Genomic DNA, 22,415 nt, shown 5'->3' on the forward strand with positions numbered 1-22,415 from the left:
GCAGGTAACCTTGTGTTGCATGTCTCGACACTTCAAATGTCCGTCCGATCCCAAACGGAAATTTGGGAGCGTCACATTCGGCTTCAATATGTCCCTACCAACCTTCAGCTTGCCGACATACTTACCAAGAGCCTTGGTCGTCCTGCATTTATATTCTTTCGTTTCAAGCTTTGCATTCGGGATTCTCAAATGCTAGGCTTGCGGGGAGGTATTACGGAAGATCAAGATAAAGATCAAGATCAAGATTAAACCTTTTCTTTATAGGCAACTGCTATAATTTGTACTTAGTATCATATGCATGTAAATTGACTCTATAAATATTTACGTACACCATCCGAAACAATTACGGTAGTTTTTACATAACGTTGTTAGGTTTACGTTAGGTCGTGTCAAGATTCTCAAAGACAGGCTAAGAAGTTTCTTTTATTATTATTAAATTTTTTTTTATCAAGTTTTTCTTCTCTTTTCCAAGCACAACCATCATGTCTCTTCAAGTCGTACTATACTATAGACCTCACATATTTCTGAACACATCGAGTACTCTGACTTTCTAGTTATACGATAATCTAATTAATTCCATTCTCGTGAAAAATAAGTGTAAAAAAAGCTTGCCGTATAATTAATGGGTAGCTATCGCTAATTTAAGTTGTTCTAATTTATCTTTATGGATAATTATAGGTTTACTAAACTCCAATTTAAGTTGTTTTAATTGAAGCCCTAAACTTTGTCATTCTCAATCATATTTAGTGATGTGACACATTTTAAATAGTTACCATTTAAGCAGTTGATAGAATAAATTGTCACTTAAAATATAATAGATCATCAATCACGCATACATATATTAATATATATATATATATATATATATATATGCATATATGGGTTATAGAAAATAACAAGATTAATTAGAGTGAAAAGGAGCAATATGGTTCATGAATTCACGTATTTAAAGTAGCAAAATCACTTAACTAATTAACCCAGTTGTGCAAGTGAAATATGCAATCGCGCATTCATGCGTGCTAGCATGCGCGCGTGCATGAATATTACTGCACGTACGTGTGGTGTCGTATGTATGATTGGCTAGCAATGGGGCCGGGGAAGGTACATATAATAACAAAACGCATGTTACCTTAGGATTATAAACAAGTAGAAGACAAAGGGGAGGCATGCATGCCCGCATACTTTAAAGTGTGTAAAAAGCAAAATAACGGTTGCATGCATGTGGATGTGTGTTGTTATGATATATCATATATATATATATACATATATAGTATATGTATCCCTGAATCGAACCTCGGACTGTTGATGCATGCATGTGGATGTGTGTCGTTATGATATATATATATATATGCATCCCTGGATCGAACCTCGGAGTGTTGTGTGGTTTAGGATTTTTAATATAAATATATATATATGTATAAAATAAATGTTTGGGCAGGTATGTTTAATTTGGCCCTTTAGCTAGGCGCATTTTGAAAGAAAGCGATGCATGCGTGGGAAGTTTCACATGCATCTTTATTTCCAATCTCAATGTTTTTACTTTTCTTGTTATTCTAATTAGCAACTTTTTAAAATTCGTTAATTATTTCCTTAATTATTAAAAAAAAGCACGTTAAATTGATCTACTCCTTGATCATTATAATTTAATGGGGTTCGTTTCTAATTTTTTTTTCTTATTTTAATTCGTTAATTAATTAGCTTTGTCTTATGGTCTTCTTAATGAGATTTAATTATTAAAACAACTAGATAAATCACGTGCCATATTATATAAATATCCAATCTTCAAGCTGTATATACACGTGGAAAATAATTAAAATTTTGAGTGATCCTTAATTTTTAGTCAGCGATCGAACGAAAAAAAATATAGAAAGTGCAAAGACTGGTACTAGTTTTTCCTTTTGAGTATGCATGATTCGCATGATTAAGAAGGAAAATGCCACTCTTTCATCGAGAGTCACTGCCGACAATTCTCAATTTCTGATTTTTTTTTAATAATTATGAAAGTATTTTTTAATAATATTGTAATTTTTAAAAAATATATATTTAAAGAGTTTAAAAATATTTTAAAAAAAAGTTATGGGTACAGTATCTCGGTATATAGCAGCCCCCAATTAAGAAACAATACAAAGTGATAGAAATATAAAAAAATCTACTCATCATTAATTTTCTCATCATTCTTTTATCATCTCTTGATATAACATTTAATGATAGATTCACAAGTAATGAAATATAATAAATAGTCTTTAATCATCTAATATCATATCGTAGAATAATAAGAAAATGGATGATAAGTAGCATTATTCTAGAAATATATATATATATATATATATAAAATTCTATACACCACACTATCATCACACTTTCATTACATTCAATAAGATGTGATATATTTATCACTATTAGATGGTAAAGAAGTATATAATAAATGATAATTTAATAGTGATAAATATGTCATATCTTACTTAATAAGTTGAAAATAGGATAAGATTGGTATATAGCATTACTATATATATAAGGGTTGCTAAAGATACAAAAAATCTTATAAAGAAATTCTACAGATGGCACACACTTCATGTGCCGCGTCTATTTTTTTTCCCTAACCCCTCTCACTTTCCCTCGTCAATAATGTCTGCCACACAAGCTACGACCACCACAACACAATGCAGAAAACGTGCACAACAAGCTCACGACATTGGCATGAGCTCCTATGTCTCCGCCAAAGGTGCCACTTGGATCACAGGTGGCTCTGTCCATCTTGAGGTGGTCCCAGACCACCATGGCGGGCATGGAGTGAGGGAAGAGAGAGAGAAGGGAGAGGGCAAAAAACGTAGCATGGTAATGTGCCTCATCGTAAAATTTTTTCTTGTGATTTATTTATGTCTATAATATTTTATATATATATATTATATTATATTATATAAAAGCTCAAAGCTAGGGAAAAAAGCAAAGCGGGCAGATAAAACTTCAAAATGAAATCAATTGTACGTGATGTCAGTCATTACATGACGTACGTATGTAGAGGGAAAAATTACAAATATTAGCTGTTTTTGCGCAGTTCAAGGTTACGTTAGGCACCAGCAGGTAGCAGCAGTGGTACTGGAATCCCAACATGCCTGGAAGCTTGGTACTCAGATCGTGAAATCTCACAACACTGGCCGGCCAAGATAGGGTTGTTTAGTACGGAGGGAATATTAATTGGATATATATATATAGGAATGGTTGAATTTCTTCGAAAAAAAATAAATTAAAAAAAAAACAGCAATGAGAAAAGATAGGTAGTGTTGTAGGAAAGAAGCACCAGCTAGCTTTTTATTATTCGTGTATATCTTGATGTCTGCAAGACTTTGTCTGGAATATCTTGTTAATTGGCCTACATTGGCTCATATGTTTTGTAGCGTCATTTGTTCTTATTAAGTAAATTTGTGGCCCCCCTCCCTAGTCCGATCTTCCTCCCATGCTTCAGTGCAACACAAATATACCTACCGAGGGTGTAGCACGAAGATGGATCACGATAAGGCTAAATGCCTTATTTTATTTTATTTTTATTTTTTTCATATATTTTTTTATATCTTTAAATATTTAAAAAAATCACAACTTTATTGAAAAAAATAATAAAAAATTCTTGGTAGAAATACTCAGACCCAAAATGTGGATCCTAAGCATTTATATACATATACATATACATACATGATATACATATATATAAACTACCCTCTCTCTCTCTCTCTCTCTCTCTCTCTCTCTCTCAAAATATTAGAAACACACCAGAACATTGCTAGGCCAGCTTTTTTTTTTTTTGCCATCGCTTCCCTCTTTCACAGCCTGTCAAGCTTGAATTATTAACGTCAAGGTTATGATTTTTTTAGTGAGAAGGTTGCTTTATGTTCTCTCAAAGTAAAGTGAGAGACTGCAGGTTTTGGCCTGGCAAGAGATTTGCTGGTAATAGAGGTGTCAACGAGCCTTTTTCCGACTTCACCACTGCTTCAGTACTGCTGAGATTATTCCGTCCATGCTTCGAAAAATGAATCATGGGTTCTCATTAGGGAATTAGCTAGTTATTCTTTTGGTTCCAGTTTATCAAGAAAACCAACTTATGGGTGAAAGCAGTGGCATGAGGGAGGAAGATGCTCAATGAGATTCTCAGGAGAGAATCACTATCTGGCCATTTTATGTCAAAGGTAACTCGAATTATAGAATATAGATGTTTTCTTACGAGTATTTTAAGTTGGTTGAAGACTTTTCATGCAAGTTCTTTTTTGTTTTCCTTAGTAATGTGCTTATGGGTGCTCTGTGATAATTGCATTTTATAATAAAATCAATGCTCCTTCCATCTTAATTTGCTCTTAATGGAGCTTGGGGACTATTTTTTATGGTGTTTGTAGCCGTATGCATAGAGATATGCAGCAAGTTTGAAAATGAAAAGGATCTTTCTATTAAATAATTAACAGTTCAAATTGATGATTCTCAAACAGTATATTAGCTATAACAACTGAACCCCTTTGCTGATCTTTCTGTCTCATATTCTCTTTCACTGTTTAGTAATTAAATTATTTTCCTTGCTTTTGAGTCCTTCAAATTCGTGAGCATCATCAAATATATATTTTTGGCTGTGGTGTGAATCACAGCCAAAAGGCCTTTGGAAGAAACAGGAGGAAGTGGACACTTTCTTAGAGCAATTTTCCTAGCTTGGATGAAGATGACTGTTGTTATGGTCAGTGATGGTGGCACCAAGAGAGAGTGAGAGATCAGGAAGAGAGACCCACATGCCATTTACGGTCTCGCTATTGCACACATCCCATCTTCTTTTCCATCCTTCATCCTTCTCTGCCTACTGTTGGAATATGCTCTCGGAGCTCTCCCAAAGCAGATTTCACCAATCCCGTTTCTTGCAATCGTATCTGATTGTGACAAGGTTGGAGGTAACATAATCAGATCTTAATTTCCATAAGTTCTTGATGCATGAATTTCGCATCGGACCCGGGGCTTGGAGTCAACCAAACTCTGGCTCCTCCCCTCCCACCCCACCGAAACTCAAAACATTTACGGATATATTTTCTTGTTCGCTTCTCTTTTTCTGATGTCTCATCATCTCCAGAAAATTGTTACTAAAATTTGTTAATTATTATTGCTAACATTATTATCAAAGCCAAAATAAACTCCGGCTGGTGTCTCAAAATGTATTATTATTTCAGGCATGGGGACTAAAGTTGAATACACCATCAATCTCTTAGCAGCCTCACCAAACAGCAGCAGCTTTACTGTGCGTTGTGTGGATTACTGGGATAGTTTGCGGAATAGTCGACTGATCAAGGGGAACTGCTCCCAGACCGGACTGGACAACTTTGAGGATTCCATGGACAAGAAGCTTGAAAAGCAGCCCAGCATAGAACCCATCAAAAGGACAATGCAGATGCACGAAGATGTCTTTAAACACCAGGTACCAAAAATTTTTAGTTACCAACTTCCCTCTTTTTCAAAGAAAGAGAAAACGGCATTGATTTTGTTCTGCAAATTTTACAATGATCAACATAATCTGACACAACAGAAATACGCAAAATTACTAAAATCATTGAGTATACTGACATCATAATCAACTTTTTTAGTCCTTTATCTCTGGTTTATTAATAGCAATATTAAACATAACTCTAGTTTCCTGCCGTAACGACCAGAGCCAACGTTGTCCATCATTCTAAGAGCCCCACCAACCAATCCTTCTTGACTTATTCATATCATTCTCTCTTAATTAACTATTTATAAACACTATTGACTTGTCTCCTTAAATGTCCTCACCCTTTCAAGCATCGTACTAGTTTTTATTTATCAACTGAACACAGTAAATGCAGGACTTTGTTGTCGATGGAAGTTGGCAATGTAATAACAAAGTAAAAGTTGCAGGTAAGTGAACTTCATAGGCTCTATAGAGTGCAAAAGATGCTAATGGAAGAGCTGAAAAAGGAACCCAAGCAAGACAGACATCGGAGTTCCACGACTAACTCAGATATAAATCACTCTCACTTCATTAACCCCTGCCATCCAACGACACGAACCACTTGTGGATTGAACTTCAGTCTTCAGAGATTGAGAGATGATCCAAGCTCAAGGGAGCGGAGTGGCAGTTGCTCTGGAGAGACTGTGAGAATGCCAAGGGATTTTGATCTTGAAAGGCCTGCCGAGGAAGACATCTCAACAGGAATCAGTGCCGTTGATGAAGACCAAGCAGAGCCAAGCTCCCAGAGGCCCAACAGAATTGACAAGATGAGCATTGATGGGTCTGATGAAGATTGCAAAGTGGAGCTGACATTAAGCATTGGTGGCATCTTGGGCACGAAGACTTCGAAATCCGACCTACCTGAAATAGGATTTAGGCAGCCATCCCATAAGAAAGTTAGGCACCTTGATTCATCTGCCTCTTTTAAATCTGATCGAGCAGAGGATTGCTGTGACCCCACCACCCCCATGAGCAGCTCAAGTGCAACATTCGATCAGGAAAGAGAGCGGCCACATTGGCTTTTCCAAGGTTTAAAGCTTAAATAGGACATGTAATTGGAAGTTGTTTGTGTTTTCCTTCCAACTCTACATGGACCACTGGATTTACACAGTCCGCGCATTTAGATTCTTCAATTAGTTGTCACCTTACTCTAATAAAAGGCCTGATTGACACACCTAGTTGTGGGGTGTACATCGTTGTAAATAGGTCATTCCCAAGCTTGCCCCCTGGCCTGTCTTGTCTAATAGTTCAATGGGGGTGTCTGCATTGCGAGCACTTTGATGTCTTTACGCAGCAGTCTAAATTCGGAAACAAAGAACTATGTATTTTCATGAGCAGATGGGGAAGTGAATGCAATGAAAAAGATGGTATATATGAAAACCTTTCAGCCTCAAAGAGCACCAAAACAGTAGGGAGTTGTCAGACTGCAGTATTGTCTACCACGTAGATTTCAGATCAAGAAACATCAGGACTTTCCATCGGAAAATGAACAAGAAGCAAAATTGAGACCAAGAAGATTTCAGATCAAAAGTCGCTCATCATGCTTGAGTTGGCCAAAAGAGTGTTACAAGTTCTGGTGGCTATTCTTCGAAGGGAAGGGATCCACTGGAACTGGGCTGAATGACCGATGCAGCATTCTGGACAAGAAAATGGCTTCGCATCTTGTTATGTAAAACGTCTCCACATGTAATATGGGGTAGAAACTGGGATTTCATCGATCAAGAAATTTGTTGCCAAAATATAAAAAATCACTATTATTCGCCCTATCCTTTTAGGAATTTAGTTTACGATCTCTCAGGTGATCATGCGATTCCTTGTCTACCAGGATAAAATCAGTTCAATGCTTATTAGAATTGGGCCTCACTCTACCAGGATAAAATCAGTCTCCAAATTCCTTTGGAGCTCTTCTTACAATCAAATTCCATCTTCAGCAGATTTCCTAAGCATTATTTCCAGAAGGCTTCCGAAAATTCTTTCAAATGCTTCATCCTAGTCAACTTAACTCCATCCAACTACGTCAATTTGGACTTCTTTTGCGTTCGAAGTAAAGGAGTGTATATGCTTCCATCACGTATCCGGCATTAATTTGGCACTTGAGTAGCTCCTATTCATTAACTTAAGGCCCGCGAGATGTAGCTGTGAGTTTTTCTTGTATGTTTGTTTGTTTTTTTTTTTTTTTTTTGTTAATTACCTTTGCAAAATCATTGTAAATGCCAGTGTAAGATCTCATGTTGATGTCTGTAATTTTTTTTATTTTTTCTGAAAAAGTATGCTAATGTCCGTATTTAAAAGCCTTGTAACAAGACACAGTACGACTTTTCTTTATAGCAGTTGATCTCATTTTAATTATGGGAAAGAAATTGATGTAAAATCACTACTTATCCCAGTTTAAGTTTAACCTAATGGAAAGATATAAATTTTATTACTTATTTTATATTTTAAGCTGTAGATTTTATTATTTATTTTATAACTTAACACTCACCCTCATGTGTGGACCAGACTCTTTTTCAATAAATGGCCCAATACGTAAAATATTTAATTAGATGGAGTAAAATATAGAGTCAGAATTCAAATCCAAGATCCCTGCTCTAATACTATGTAAAATCATCACTTATCTTAAAAGTTTAAGCTGATAAGAAAATATAGATTTTATTATTTATTTTATATCTTAACAATCGATGAAAACTCAATTATTGATGAAAACTTAATTATCACAAACTGCTAAAAGATCATAATTTGTATTCTCCAAAACATGGGATAATAAAATCGTGATACTTTTTTTATGATTTTATATTTTTGCATGAATGTTTAGATAAGTTTATAGATATATAATCATTTTTATTTATTTATATGTATTTTGTACCCTCTTAAGTATCATGCGTTTTACGCATTGCGCCTCAAAATTATTAACAATGACGCATTACAACTTTCAACTATCGAAAAGTTGTAACACATTTTCTATTAATATCTGATTGTCAAGACTGTGTGATATCATTTATCTTGATAGTTAGATAGCGGAGCTTGAAATTACAAGTGAATGGAATTGTTCTTAGAAAATGATCACTTTCACGTACTTGTTTGTCCCTGGACTGAACTAGTCATTATTACATTCTGAACTCACAATCACAAGTTCGTAAGACTGAAATATCAGAGATGCTCTTACAGATAGTGATACCTTGGCAAATCACAAAGCTTGATCAAGAAACTAAAATCGTACGTAACTTGAAGAGAAAAGAAAGTTGATCGAGGGAAAAAGGGAAACTCCCTTCTAGTTCACCCTCGTGCAATCACGTCGAATCTCACCTTGATTTCCAGTCTTAACGCCTACTCTGCCTAGTTTTGTGATAGCACTTGCGAAGGCCTGTTTAAAAGCTTCATTGTTTGATGCAAATAAGTTGACAGTGGGTCTGGACCTTGTATCTGTAAACAATACTTGATCAGAGTTGAAGAGACCTTTTCCTTGCTGAAGATTTCCGTAGTAGGCATTGTCGAATGTCTGAGGTGTGGTTGGGTCCATATTAATGGCGATTCTGGGGTCAACTTTTAATGGACACATCTGTCTTAGTTGTAAAGCATAGGCTAAATTTAGTGTCGGGTCAATCCGGTTTTGAGGGCTGAATCTGTATATTCGTTTGGAGAAACGGCTGCAATGAGAGAACCCAACTGTGTGCGCACCTAACAAAAACATAAAATTTCAGAAGTCGGGATTTATATAGCATATTCCAAGAGGTTTAAACAATATTGCGCTTGAAGACTTCAGGTACCTGATAATGCAATAACATCTGTCTGGGTGAGACCGTGTGAACTAAACATGGCATTGAGCTGATCTAAATTGAAATCAGGATGAGGAAGATGGTTTTGAACGCCCCCAATAGTAGATATTCTCCCATCACGTCTCCCCAATTCGACTGTGTAAGATGGCCCACCTGCCTGCATGACATGTCATGCAAAGTACATAGGATTATTGAACATGTGATGATGCTTTGATAATATGATATTAGGAGCTCAACTGTATATGTAAATTATTTATGAAATTGAAGAGAGAAGCCAGAGGTTTATATATATATATATATATGAGGAGCTCATATACCAATGCTACCACATCTCTAGTGGCCAGAGTTAGTATATCAGCACAGGAAACTTTGTTTGTGCACTGAGGATCATTATCAACGGCCGACTTAGCTTTGATCACAGTGTCAAATCCGTCACCAGCAAGAGAAATGTCATCAGGGTGATCCTTCTCTGCTGCATTGTTTGTCGAGGAAAGTAACACTGAAGCATCACAACCCTATATATTTACCAGAAGAAGCCAATATCTCACTTATAATTGGTAACATCTTGTTAACCAAAACGTGCCTAATAACAACCAAAAGATTATAATGAAGATTAGCCTGCAAACCCGGACAAAGCAGTCGTGGAAAAAGAGCCTAAGAGTGGCTGGAACAGTCACAAAGGTCTGCTGGAACTTCTTTGTGACAGCTGATCGGACTAATGCTTCAACATTGGGGCATGTGTTTTTGTAGAAGTCACTTCTAAGTTGAGCTGAAGTAGTAGTTAGGAGGAGAGGAAGAAGCAAAGATGACAAAAGAATGAGGCCGCGAGTTTCCATCACTTTTTGTTGCCGTCCTTTTGCCAGTATGTGTGGTTGAGGGTTGGTTACTTATACAGGAAATTTGATGCCATAGAGGATTGAATTTGGGCCTTTTTTTCACCTGTTTGTTAACGTGAATAATAGTGGTGGTTGAGATAAAGAAATAAAGATCCTAGCCCCTAGGGGACACTGTGGCCTTGGTGTTTGATATTTTTTTTGCCAATAAAGGCTGCTTTTCTAGCTAGGTGCCGGTTGTGGGACGTGCGTTCGTTATCTGGCCAAGGTTTTCGGTGATGAGCTCGGTAACAAGAATATATTGTATAATTTATTGCCATGCTGTAGGACAGAAAATAAGTTAAGCATAACATGGGCTGGGGTTAGTCAAAGTTCCTACAAATGATTGAAAGATTGGGATAAAAAAGAATAAAAAAAGAAATGCGTGGATTTCTGGATTAATAGGCGATATCTGGCGTAAGATAATGGAAAAGTTGAGCAGACAATAAAAGAAAGGGCCACACCTGATGATCTCCATTTTAAATGTTGGAGAATATGATTCTCAATAACCTTCCAATCTCACACTACATGTGCAACTCTACCAACCAAATTTGGTTCGACCGTTTTTAATTACCATCTTCTATGATGGCTTCGTTTTACAAGCTGAGCTTGTTCGATCAGAACCTTGTCTTCTAACCTTAATTTTGTATATATTCTTGTACATAGTACGTAGTTGTTTGGTGTTTCTATATATAAACAAGCCATGCATACACATGATGTCTTCCCAACATGCATATTGGGATCTAGAAATCTAGTGATAACAAGGCCAAACATTTTTTTTTTTTTTTTTTTTGGTTTTACAATCAAGGGTGAGAATGGAGGAAATAAGATAATTGGACAAAACTGAGAAACCACGCATCTCAGTTACCGGCCAAGTCTGCCTAATTAATTTCCATTTAAAGTACCAACAGTTTTATGGTCTCTCATACTAGCTACCATTTTTAAGACAACTCCAATTATGAATTTGCTTGCCAAAGCTTATCAGAGGATGAGAAACCCTGTAGTGTAGACACATATAATTATTGTATTAAAACAGCAAGTCCATCAACATAACGTGACAGTGCAAGGAAAGGTTTTATTTTGGCATTCTCTTATTGATGAAGTAATACATATCATGCCACCTAATATTCTCAAGGCTGTTGGCTTCATCTAAAACATCCAAGAAACATTTATAATAAGCCAACATGAATTGTCGTCCTTGAGGTTATCTAGTTTGTTCTATAATCATGCCCAATATTTGATAGATTCCCATCAACTTTGTCATCCCCAGTTTATGAGGTTTAAATTGGACAAATTATTTACTTTATAACATTATTTTTAAAATTATTCCATTGTCGAGACATGGGTTAGGTCAGTAAGTTAATTGTGTAAGATCCGGAATCATGGGAGAACATGGATCAACTTGAAGATGATACAGTGAGGCTGATTAAGTATTATTCTTGACATGACTTTTAAGAGTTTCCGGAAACCTAAGGTATCTCAAGAACGAACATACCAACTAGTGAGAAATATTAGTGCTTTGACTTGATAGTAGAAGCTCACATGGCTCTCCAGTGGCAATGGTTGTCAGGATAAACTACAAAATGTACGTTCATAAAATAAAACAAAATCACCAAACAGAAAAGGATGACATGAATCCCATCTTGTCTGGAGTAGGTTTCCTGCAAAATAATAATAATAATAATAATCGAAGCTTAAAAAATCCAATACAAGCAAAAACGCCCCTAAATTGACTGGAAGAACAAGACAGCCTCAGAGAGTCAGAGCGTCGAGAAGTAAAGCTTGAAAATGGGATGAAATAGAGATCGGATTTTGATTACCCCAAAAAAGGTGATTATCAATGGAACAACTAACTGCAGTCGTAGTTTGTCAAATATTAAATATACCATACTCTATTTTACCATAAGTCGTGGTACGCATTTCAGCTAAAGCATAAAAATTAAAATCACTTCAAAAATATCCTGGCTCAACTCATTTTTAAGGTCACAAAAAAGTTAAATAATAGTTCACCAAATGTCCATGACTTTCTTCTCAGTAGTAAACTCTAATTGAGTACTTCTCATGTATACTCCATGTGTTCTTGAGCTTTGCCTATTATTATCAATAAAACTTCTTGATTACCGATCCAAAAATAAATAAATAAATTGTTCACTAAAGTTTTCGAAATGACATAATCTAACTCGTCCTCTAATCCTGTATTGTTCATAATATGTTTCCTTAAAACATTAAACATATTTCATAATATGTTTCCTTTTCTATCATGAATTCTCACAAAACTACCATTAGAGATAAGAAAAGACTCCACCGTCATAATCATTAAATTGCCAAAAACTAAGCATGCATGCCTCATGTATTATTATACAACATGAGCGTATCATGCAGTTCTCAACACCGTTTTTATTATATAGGCATAAAATACAGTGATTCAAGGCGCTGTTCAATATTTCTGAATGCGTCATCAGAACATCACAAGGGACTGTTAAGCAAGAAATAACATAACCCAAAGGCTCCAATTAAAAGGGAACCTATTTTCAACCCAAGAAAGATACTCCTTTCAAATGGAAGGTACTTAGTTTCCCAACCGTATGTACTTTTTCCCACATCCATCCCTATCCCTCCCCAAACCAAACCTGAAAGAAAGCAGCAAATTATTTGACAAGCCATATCTACTGATAAATCCTGTCTTTCTTAAATTCTACAAGAGAAACAGAATGCTGGACAGAAGTTGCTGTCACGATCCAGCTACATGTTGCGACAAAATACCTGCAGAACAATGTCTCTGTCACCAAAACCCTCATGAATCAATACTGCGGATTCAAAAAAGAACCAATTTGTACGTGTGAGAGATTATGATTGTCCAAATAATTTAAACAAAAGCTTGTTACGGTTGCAAAGAAACATAAATTCCTAGAAGCATATCCACAGCAAAAATTATCCAATTGGATATTGATGGAATCTATAGAAATCATAATAAAGGGTCAACATCCAAGCATTGAGGTTACACAAACATATAGATTGATGGAATTATGCCACTCTGGACAATAAGCAAAAGAAAACGGTTGACGATATGATGAGCACCGAGGCCACAGAAAAACATGCCCATGGGTGGATGCCAAATGCAATTGTCTTCATGTAGTATTGGATGGAGATGGGACCCAACAATCCTCAAGTGTCAAACAGTATCTGGGTTGCATGACATTATTTTCTTTCTAGCTTAATATTTACAGTAAAGCATCACCACCATTCCCCCAAGGTTAAATGGAAGTGTGATTAAAATATGGAACCAACTCCAAGGAATGGTGGCACAGTTCTTATGACAATAAAATGATGCATATTAACCCATATTGCAGATTCAGGGGCTGGGACTTTGATGTCTGATGGGATTCATAGCAGGCATCTAAAGATTCTAAACATTAAAAAAAAAATTGAAAAAAAAAAACCTTCTTTTGATAACAAAGCAGATGTCAAAATCTACCTTGCCTTATCATTAGCACGCAAGAAGGAATTTATAAAGAGGAATTTAATTGCAAAAGAAAAAAGGGACCTCCCCACCTCAGCATATTTTTTATTAAGGAGCTCATCATTATTATTTTTTTTATTGATAAACAAAATTTTCTTGAGCATAAAATAGACAAAGACCCAAAGTATATGGGACGGGGAGCTCATCATTATAATAATTACAGTTTATGCAAAGTGAACCAGGAAAATAGCCATAATAGTAAGCTTGATAGAAAGAGTGCCAGTAATTACATGCAACAAAATAGGTGCTTTGAATGGCCAAAAGTACCTGTACAGGATATGGTCCAGGCCTCACGGTGATGGATCTTCAGCTTCCCTGGAGAACTTTCCGAGGATCGAGTTGCCCACTACAGTAACTGGAAGGAACAGCAGAAAGCTCCTGCCTTCCTTTCCACTCCTCACCAGGTTTCAGTGTGATAGGTTTCTCGACGGCGGCAGCCTCCACACACAGCATATGCTTGTACTCATCATCTCCAAAATCAGCCATAGCCTTTGCCTTCTTATCCCAGGGATTCCACACCACTGCATGAGGAAAAAAGGTACAAAGTACAAAATATAAGATATAATATGACAACAGTGAGAAAGTTGTTACAAATAACAATTCAAAAAGTTCAAAATTTTGAACTCTTAGGTTATATAAAAATATCAAGAAGTACTTCCCGTTCCAAAGGTTCTGAGTTTATCTTTGCCAAGAGATCATTTTCTGCTTTCACTTATCTTAAATTATTAATATTCATGATATCTGCTTACATTCAAGTAAAGCCTAAAGACTGAAGGAATGCTCTTTCCACTGATCCAAGACATCTCTTCATTTAATTATCATGATAAGTGAAGAGGAATTTGTATCACATAGAAGAGAGACCAGGCTAAGTAGTTTATAAGAAGAAACTTGAGTTTCCATTAATAATTTGTAAACGATATATTGAACTCAGGCCCCATAGGATGAAATAATGTTATCAGCATAGCAGCAGAACATGGTAAAATTACCAGCATCTGGAAGTCCATCTTTGCGTAGTACAAATGTCCTCTTCTTTTCATGATCCAGAATAGCAATCTTCGTAGGAGTACTAAGATATATCTTGTCCACCTATTAACCAACACGACATTATAGAAGCATTAGAATCAAACAATCACAAGCAAAATGCATAAAAACTACTGAACTCACTTCTGATTCAAATGTTATCGCATCCCCTTGTTCGGTAAAACGCTCCCTATTCTGCAAATTGTCAAGATAATCCAACGTCTCCAGTCCTTCTACCCGAACTTCACTGGACACAGTCAATTAAGCTATTATATACATTGTAAAACGGTAGATTATAAATTCAGCTGTATGTTATCCAAAAATTGTTGTTTGTTTTGCAAACCAAAAAAATAAAACACTAAAACGCAATACATGTTGGTATTGCGATCAAACCATATTCAGGAAGATTTTTACTTGTGAACACCCCAAGACCAAGCTTATAATATAGCAAGATCACCGTATACTGGGATTAAACAGAGAGCATAGGAAACAACCTCCAATATGCTGTGAAATGATGCTAGTGGATTCACAAGGGCATCAATAATTATAACCTTGATTGATTGTAACTCTATATTCTAATTGTTAAGATAGTATATAATACAACCTTTTTTAATAAGAGAATACAGTTCTGTAAGTGAAAAGGGTAAGTACTGATAAACAGAAAAAAGGTAAAAAGGGTAAGTGTATGAATGATATAAACAATCTGATAGAATCATTATCACCAAACTGCTAACTGATAAAGTATAGAAGCATACCAAGGTTGTTAATCACCTGATATCGGAAACGGAGAAATAGGTATGATATGCAAATGTGAATGTGAATGGCTTTCCATCAGTGCTGGTATTCCTGATGCGAGATGTCAATAGCAGATCTCCTCCAGGGCCCAGTGCTACCCTCAGACGGAACTCAAAACTGAAATTAACGTATAGAGAAAGACAAGTAGTTTTAAAATGAAAAAAAAAAAATTATATTTAAAAAAAAAAAAAAAAGTGATCAAGATTCCAATCTGAATCAATCGTCCATTTTCAGAAAAACAGCTTCTGAAAAAAATACCAATTTAGTGAAAAATGCTCTCAGTGCTTACCTGTGAGGCCAAATCTTCAGATCATCTTCAGAAGGCTTAAGGATTAAATCAACAAAAGTCTTACTGGAAGTAGTTGTAGGAAAAGGAGGTGGGTCAGTGTCAATTGCCCAAAGCCTGTTTCTTGCAAACCCATGCTGCTCAAGAGAACCGAGATTGCTAAACTGCATAAACAGAGCAAATCTCAATGACCATGATAAATGCCACTAAATCAAGTAAGAAATAACTGTTAAGAACATACCTGAGGAAAGCATATTGGAATTCCTCCACGAATTGCCTTTGGAGGCTTAAAAACAGCCTGCACAAGACATAACATATATTCATTTTCAGTGATTTACAAACCATATCACAAAATTTGTTTAGCTCCTTTCTCATTGTTACCATGAACAAACAGAAATAAAGTACATTAATTTGTCAAGCATGTTACTAATGGTAATTTCCCATCATTTTACAAAGAAACAGGTGCAAGATATATACGACAAACCTAACAGGTTAGCTCAGCAGGATGATATTGCAAGATTAAACTGTCTGATTATTGGCCTCCTTTGGTTACACAGATGAGATGAAATGAAATTGAGAAATCTGTGAATAGTAGTGAAATAATTTGTGAATAGTAATGAAATGGTTTGAGTTAAGATTTTTATGGGGTTTTGGAAAATGAGAGAGAAGAAGTTGAATAAAAAAATTATAAAAAGAGGGTTAGAATATAATTTTTAATATTATTTTTATTTTGGGATTTGAAAAAGTTGAATTTTTTTTGTGTTTTGTTTAGAAATTTGGGAAAGTTGTAATAATTAGGAAATGATTAAATGAACAAATTGAAAAGTTGAAACTTTGGAATTGAAAAATATTTATTTTTGAATGGTGTTCGGATGTTGAGATGAGATGGGATGAGATGAGATGGTTTGAAAGGTTTGTGAAACCAAACCAGGCCTTAATCTAGTATTCCCGTTTTTTATTGTATCTCCAAGAGTAACATAATAAGGCACATACAATTTTCTATAAGTAAAAGAATACTTTATTACTTAAAATTGCAGAAAGGCATAGCCTAAGTCTTAAAAATGCACAGATCGAACAAGATTTAGAAACAAAAACCAAGAATGCAAGGCTCAGCAATGGTACAAAGCATATTACAATGTAGAAACCAAGGCAGTTAATATAACTATTGGCTGTACGCTTAATTGGCCCAGCACAGTCTACAGAAAAACCACCTATGAGTAGCTAGCAAGACAATCTATGCATTGCAAGATCAATATCCCCACGTTATTTGATTTTTGCTATCACATTGACATCTACCAAACAAAAGAGGCATCTAAATCAGGAGGTTGGCCCACTAAAACATCTAAAAGTGGTCTGATTTAATATTGATAGCCTATGCTTATCAACAAAAAACAACCACCTAAATAAATAAATAACTGAAAATAGCACCTTACTACTGACAAAAAGCAACTCCTCTCCATGGTCATTCTTCCAAGAAGTCACATGGCACCCATATAAATACACCTGGAAAATCCACGAATAAATCAATATTCTTTTTAATATAAATTTTTTTGATAAGTAATATTCTTTTTAATATAAATTGAAATCAGCATCATCAATAAACTTTAAATACATTTTAGGGGCAGAGTTTCTCGCAACAAAAAAAGAATATAACTCAATGACAGCAGAGATATAGTTTTTTTTTTTTTTTTTTTTTTTTTTTTCTAACAAGTAATTTAACCTCATTATGAAGCATAGACGGATGCAACCCTAATACACAGTATACAAGAGATTGATGACAGCTGAGATAAATGAGTTTTTTAATTGTAAAAAGATCTTTATTAATAAGCACAAAGGAGCAACCAAGGTATGCAGGTAGTAGACATGAGAGACACCGAATTAGTAGGCTGAGATAAATGAATTGCAATAGCCAAGTACCTAGAAACCAATAAGATATCATAAAGATCAAATGCAACAAGAGCAAGCATTATTGATTAATAGGAAATCTATATCTATCTGAGTTTAAAGCCATTTTCTTTCATTTTTAAAAACTCTATGCATGGACATATTAACATAAACGATTTCATCATGACAAGATTATAACAAATTCCATAGAAAAATCTCAATATAATAATACTTTTTTATAAGTAAAATAACATTTTATTAATAGAAGTAAATAGGCATATCCCAAATACACAGGAGGTATACAAACAGCACACACCTAGTTAGTAGTTACATAAAAAGGAGCGATAAAGGGATACAAGAAAGTCATTGAAACAAGCTCCATTAAGTATGCAAGAGGATGCCAAAAGAAATAAAGTATGGAAGAAGAAACTTCTTAGCTCATCCGGAGAACACTCCTTGTTTTCAAACCTTCAAACATTCCTTTCAATCCATAAGCACAACACAATACATAGTGGAATCATCCTTCACACATCCTCAATATGAGAATTGGCCGTGCATCTTTGCCAACATGCAAGTAAATCAACCACCCTCTTGGAAATTACACAAGCAATGCCCTCTATGAAATATTTCTGCCCATAACATTCTTGCCACCTCACAATGAAGTAAAAGATGGTCCACCAATTCTCCATTCTTCTTACACAAATAACACCATTCCATTACGACAAGACCCCTCTTTCTCAAATTATCCAATGTCAAAACTTCCCCAAGGGCTGCCGTCCACCCAAAGAAGGCAATCTTAGGAGACACATTAGTTTTCCAAATAGGTTTCCAAGGGAACGAAGTGTGATTTTGGCTTGACAAAGCCTTATACAATAACCAAACAGAAAACTTCCGATTCCCAGTCTTCATCTATAGCATCCTGTCCACCTCGTAATTTTTTTTTATTGGCACCGGAGACCTAGGGTGAGCATACCCCCAAACCCAAGGCCTTTACCACTTGAACCAACGCTAGGGGGTTGTCCACCTTATAATTACCAAAGTGCAAGGAATACAATAAGTTTTAAAAATCAGAAATAATTCCAATTTCCCAATCATGAACAACTCTACTGAAATAAACATTCCACAAAGGGAACACACTAGAACGATCTAGCAACTTATACACCAAAGCCTCCTGATTAACGGCCAACCTAAAAAGAGAGGGAAATGTGGTCTTAAAAGCTGAATCACCACACCATAAGTCATGCCAAAAGCTGATCCTTGCACCATCACCAACCTCAAATTTAATAAAACGAGTAAAATCCTCCTATCCATTTCTAATATTTTTCCATAGACCAACACCATGCACACTTCTCACTTCATTTGAACACCAACCCCCTCACAAACTCCCATACTTCAACTCAATAATAGTCTTCCATAAAGATTCCCCTTCTTGATGATACCTCCATAACCACTTCCCAAGAAGTGCCTTATTGAATATTTTCAGATTGCGAATTCCTAACCCTCCACGAGATCTGAGTACATACCTCATTCCACTTGACTAAAGTGAGTTTGGGTGTTGAGAAGAGTTGTGAATAGTCGTATAAAGTAAGTGAAAAGTAATAATAAAATAATGAATAGTAATAAAAAGTAGGTGAAAAGTAATTAATAGTAGTAAAAGTAGATGAAAAGTAATAATAAAATAATGAATAGTAGTGAGAAGTGTTGAGAGTACTTGAGGTACTCTCAGTACCCAAGCACAGAAAGTGGACTTAGTCTCCTCTCCAATTCCACCCCACAAGAAGGCTTAGAAAATCTGCTCAATTCAATTAGCCACACTTGCCGGTAAAGGAAAAAGAAAAAAAAAAAAAAACAAAATGTGGGAAGGTTAGAAAGTGTACTATTAATAAGTGTGGTTCTTCTCCCTCTAGACAGGTACAACCTTTTCCAACCAGCCAATCTCCTCTCAATTTTCTCCACAACCCCATCCCATATAGCCTTAGCTTTGAAGGAGGCTCCAAGTATTTCATTGGAAAAGAAGCAACCTTACATACCAAAATACTTGCCAACCTTCTCATACTAGAATGTTTATACTCCATAAAGTGCGAGAAAACTAGTTTTTCTTTAAATTGATAGCGTATGAAACTAAGTCCTCAAAACAACTTTGCCCAACAGGTCAGAGATGAAGCCATCACCACTACCCACAAGCATCACAAGTTGAATAACGCCCAGGTTTACTCTCTACACTAACTTGGGTTTCTTAAACAAACAGCCAATACATGTCCGTGCAAAAATATTTAGTCTCAAATTTATCAAAATCTTATTGTTTTCGCTTGACATGGAATAATCCATATAGCATGAATTGGAATGTGACTGACTCGGGTTAATTCGATATTAACCCTCCAGCTAAAAAATACCTCGGCTTCGTATCATTTTCCTCACTTTCAATTGATTTTTTTTTTTTTTTATAAATATGAAAATTTATTAATCCACATAATGAGGCATGGCCCAAAAGTAACAACGTGTGGAAGAAAAAATAGCTGATCCCTCCCAACGAACGTTCTCTATTGTCGAAATAACGACCATTCCTCTCATTCCAAATACACCACATAAGACATAATGGCACTATTTTCCAAACAGCCACAATTTGACGATTGCCCTAAATATCTCTCCAACAAACCAATAGATCCACCACCCTCCTAGGCATCACCAAGGCAATATCAAGCCTAACAAAAATCTCATCCCATAAAACCTTAATCACATCACAATGGAGAAGAAGTTGGTCCACCAATTCTCCATTCCTTTTGCACATAAAGCACCAATCCATAATAATAATGCCACACTTTCTCAGCTTATCAATAGTTAAGAGTTTTCCCATGAGAGGCCAACCAGCCAAAAACAGCAACCTTGAGAGGCAGTTTACTTCTCCAAATGCACTTCCAAGGATAATCGTAAGAAGATTGGATCGACATAACCTTGTACAATGGTCTGACCGAGAAATTCGTATTCTCAGGATGAGCCCAAAGCAAATTAAAATGAAAAGATTTATCAGCTTTCAATCAAATTAAAAGACGCATTTGTGACAGGAAAAAAAAAATGAACGAATCAAGAACTTTTTCTTCGGAGATCTGATCTTGTGATTTACATGCAATTAGATTTCATACGCAGTACTAACAATATAATACATGCATACATACGCGTATAAGTAAATATAGGAGCAGATCAGAGTGTGTGAGCTTCAGTAACCACCAAAGAAGCCCTAGATTCAAGAAATAGATAAAAGCAACGAAAATTGAAATTCTTATCAGAAAGAAGTATAAATCTAGCCCAAGAGTCAGAAAACAAAATACCAAATCAAGCATCGGATCAGACGCAAACACTGGATTCAATACTAGCAAATATCATTCTGAAAACAAAAACAAAACAAAAAACAAAAATGGGGTGAGGGAGGAAGACGTCTTTTAGAGCACCTCGGTGGAGCTACCACGTGGCTCGCGGAGGACGAGCTTGTCGAGGCCATTAACGCCCTTGCAGAGCTCAACGGTAGGAGGACCGAAAGAAGGCGCCGATGGAGTCGCCGATGGAGCAGAGAGACCCTTTTCGCTACTCATAGATTTAGCTGCTGCTGCTTGTGTCGTTCGGAGACCCCGCCGTTCATATACCGTTTTTTCTTATAAAATCACAGTGACGACACGAAGCCACTGCTAACCCCCTTGTATTTTTCTTTTTTCTTTTTTCACCTTTCTCCCGACTCCGTTTGTCGGCCTGTGTCCTACTTTTTCTCGGGAAATTTCGCCTCCATGTCGTTAATTGGATTATTTCGTTGCTACTTTCGGCTTTCCTTAAACAATAAATAAATAAATTTACGATATTTATTAAGAAATCAAGAGATCTTAATTTACTATTAAGAAAATTATTTATAAATTCATTTATTGATATATTCAATACATCACCGACATAGATGCCATCAATTAATATAAAAATATATAATATTTTAATTTATTTATATATATATATATATAATAGTAAAATTTTTCATTTAAGTGGAACACCCGAAACTTGATATTTTATTTTATATAAAAATAAAGGAATATGTAAATATGATGGTAGATCGCAGTAGAGGCTTCCACTACATTCCATTCCATAAGAAATTGGAAAGCGAGGGGACACGAGAGTACCTGGATTTGACCCCTAAAAAAATTGCTCCCTCACAAAATCCAACCTATCTAATTAACTCCCTGTGGGAAAGCAAAGTCCAAATACATCTTCTTTGTACAAATTATATCATTTGTTTTGATGAATTAAGATTAAAATTAAAAATTATATAAAATATTATTATAATATATACTTTTACTTTAAAATTCAAAAAAAATTATATTTTTTATTTTATTTTATGTAAGAATTTAAAAAAATTGTAATGATTAGATAAAATAAATTGAGATAATTTGTAAAAACAACTAGACTGATTATCCGATTAAACTCTGAAGAACTTTATTTATCCGATTAAACTGGACTTAATTTATTTTATTTATTTGGAGTGAGAATGGTGTGTGAAAGTTCTTCAGAGATGGTTTATACCATCAGCATGACTTTGGTGTGAGCTCAGTTTTACCCTTTCTCAAGGAGCCCCAAAAGGAGTATTTAGTAACATGTAATTTCAGGAACATGTGAACTGGATGCCATCAATCATCCATCCACAACAAGCTTTTAATTTAGAGGGCTAGATCTCTTGGTCTAGACAATGGTGGGTGATTTGAATTAGAGTAAACCTATCAACCTTATCAAGCAAAATAAAAAACAC

General features: G+C 35.5%; 3 protein-coding genes across 8 annotated transcripts; 1 reads left to right on the forward strand and 2 right to left on the reverse strand.

Annotated features, from left to right (window-relative positions):
- The first annotated feature begins 3,735 nt into the window (after window positions 1–3,735).
- On the forward strand, window positions 3,736–7,351 carry LOC122314733. 2 transcript variants are annotated; one of them, XM_043130298.1, is made up of 4 exons: window positions 3,736–4,178; window positions 4,626–4,919; window positions 5,193–5,437; window positions 5,896–7,351. In XM_043130298.1, the coding sequence occupies exons 3-4, from the start codon at window positions 5,195–5,197 to the stop codon at window positions 6,532–6,534; spliced, it is 882 nt and encodes a 293-aa protein (XP_042986232.1). In that variant the 5' UTR covers window positions 3,736–4,178; window positions 4,626–4,919; window positions 5,193–5,194; the 3' UTR covers window positions 6,535–7,351. The 2 variants fall into 2 exon arrangements, with proteins under 2 accessions (XP_042986232.1, XP_042986231.1); XM_043130297.1 differs by lacking the exon at window positions 4,626–4,919 and having other exon boundaries at window positions 3,737–4,178.
- A 1,164-nt stretch (window positions 7,352–8,515) lies between these two features.
- On the reverse strand, window positions 8,516–10,913 carry LOC122316004 (peroxidase 16-like). The gene is made up of 4 exons (XM_043132406.1): window positions 9,888–10,913; window positions 9,579–9,776; window positions 9,253–9,418; window positions 8,516–9,163 (listed from the first exon to the last, which is right to left on the reverse strand). The coding sequence occupies exons 1-4, from the start codon at window positions 10,095–10,097 to the stop codon at window positions 8,757–8,759; spliced, it is 981 nt and encodes a 326-aa protein (XP_042988340.1). The 5' UTR covers window positions 10,098–10,913; the 3' UTR covers window positions 8,516–8,756.
- A 1,530-nt stretch (window positions 10,914–12,443) lies between these two features.
- LOC122316003 (putative glucose-6-phosphate 1-epimerase) lies at window positions 12,444–21,378 on the reverse strand. 5 transcript variants are annotated; one of them, XR_006244214.1, is made up of 10 exons: window positions 21,085–21,378; window positions 17,183–17,257; window positions 15,996–16,052; window positions 15,758–15,918; window positions 15,445–15,585; window positions 14,818–14,920; window positions 14,640–14,739; window positions 13,921–14,174; window positions 12,897–12,912; window positions 12,444–12,763 (listed from the first exon to the last, which is right to left on the reverse strand). XR_006244214.1 is itself a non-coding variant. In XM_043132404.1 (9 exons), exons 1-8 carry the CDS (start codon window positions 21,223–21,225, stop codon window positions 13,960–13,962), a joined length of 993 nt encoding a protein of 330 aa, XP_042988338.1. In that variant the 5' UTR covers window positions 21,226–21,377; the 3' UTR covers window positions 12,444–12,912; window positions 13,921–13,959. The 5 variants fall into 5 exon arrangements, 3 of the variants coding, with proteins under 3 accessions (XP_042988338.1, XP_042988339.1, XP_042988337.1); XR_006244213.1 differs by having other exon boundaries at window positions 12,897–12,940; window positions 21,085–21,377; XM_043132404.1 differs by having other exon boundaries at window positions 12,444–12,912; window positions 21,085–21,377.
- Window positions 21,379–22,415: the final 1,037 nt, after the last annotated feature.

Source organism: Carya illinoinensis, chromosome 7, assembly GCF_018687715.1.
Source record: "Carya illinoinensis cultivar Pawnee chromosome 7, C.illinoinensisPawnee_v1, whole genome shotgun sequence".
In the NCBI taxonomy this organism is placed as follows: domain Eukaryota; kingdom Viridiplantae; phylum Streptophyta; class Magnoliopsida; order Fagales; family Juglandaceae; genus Carya; species Carya illinoinensis.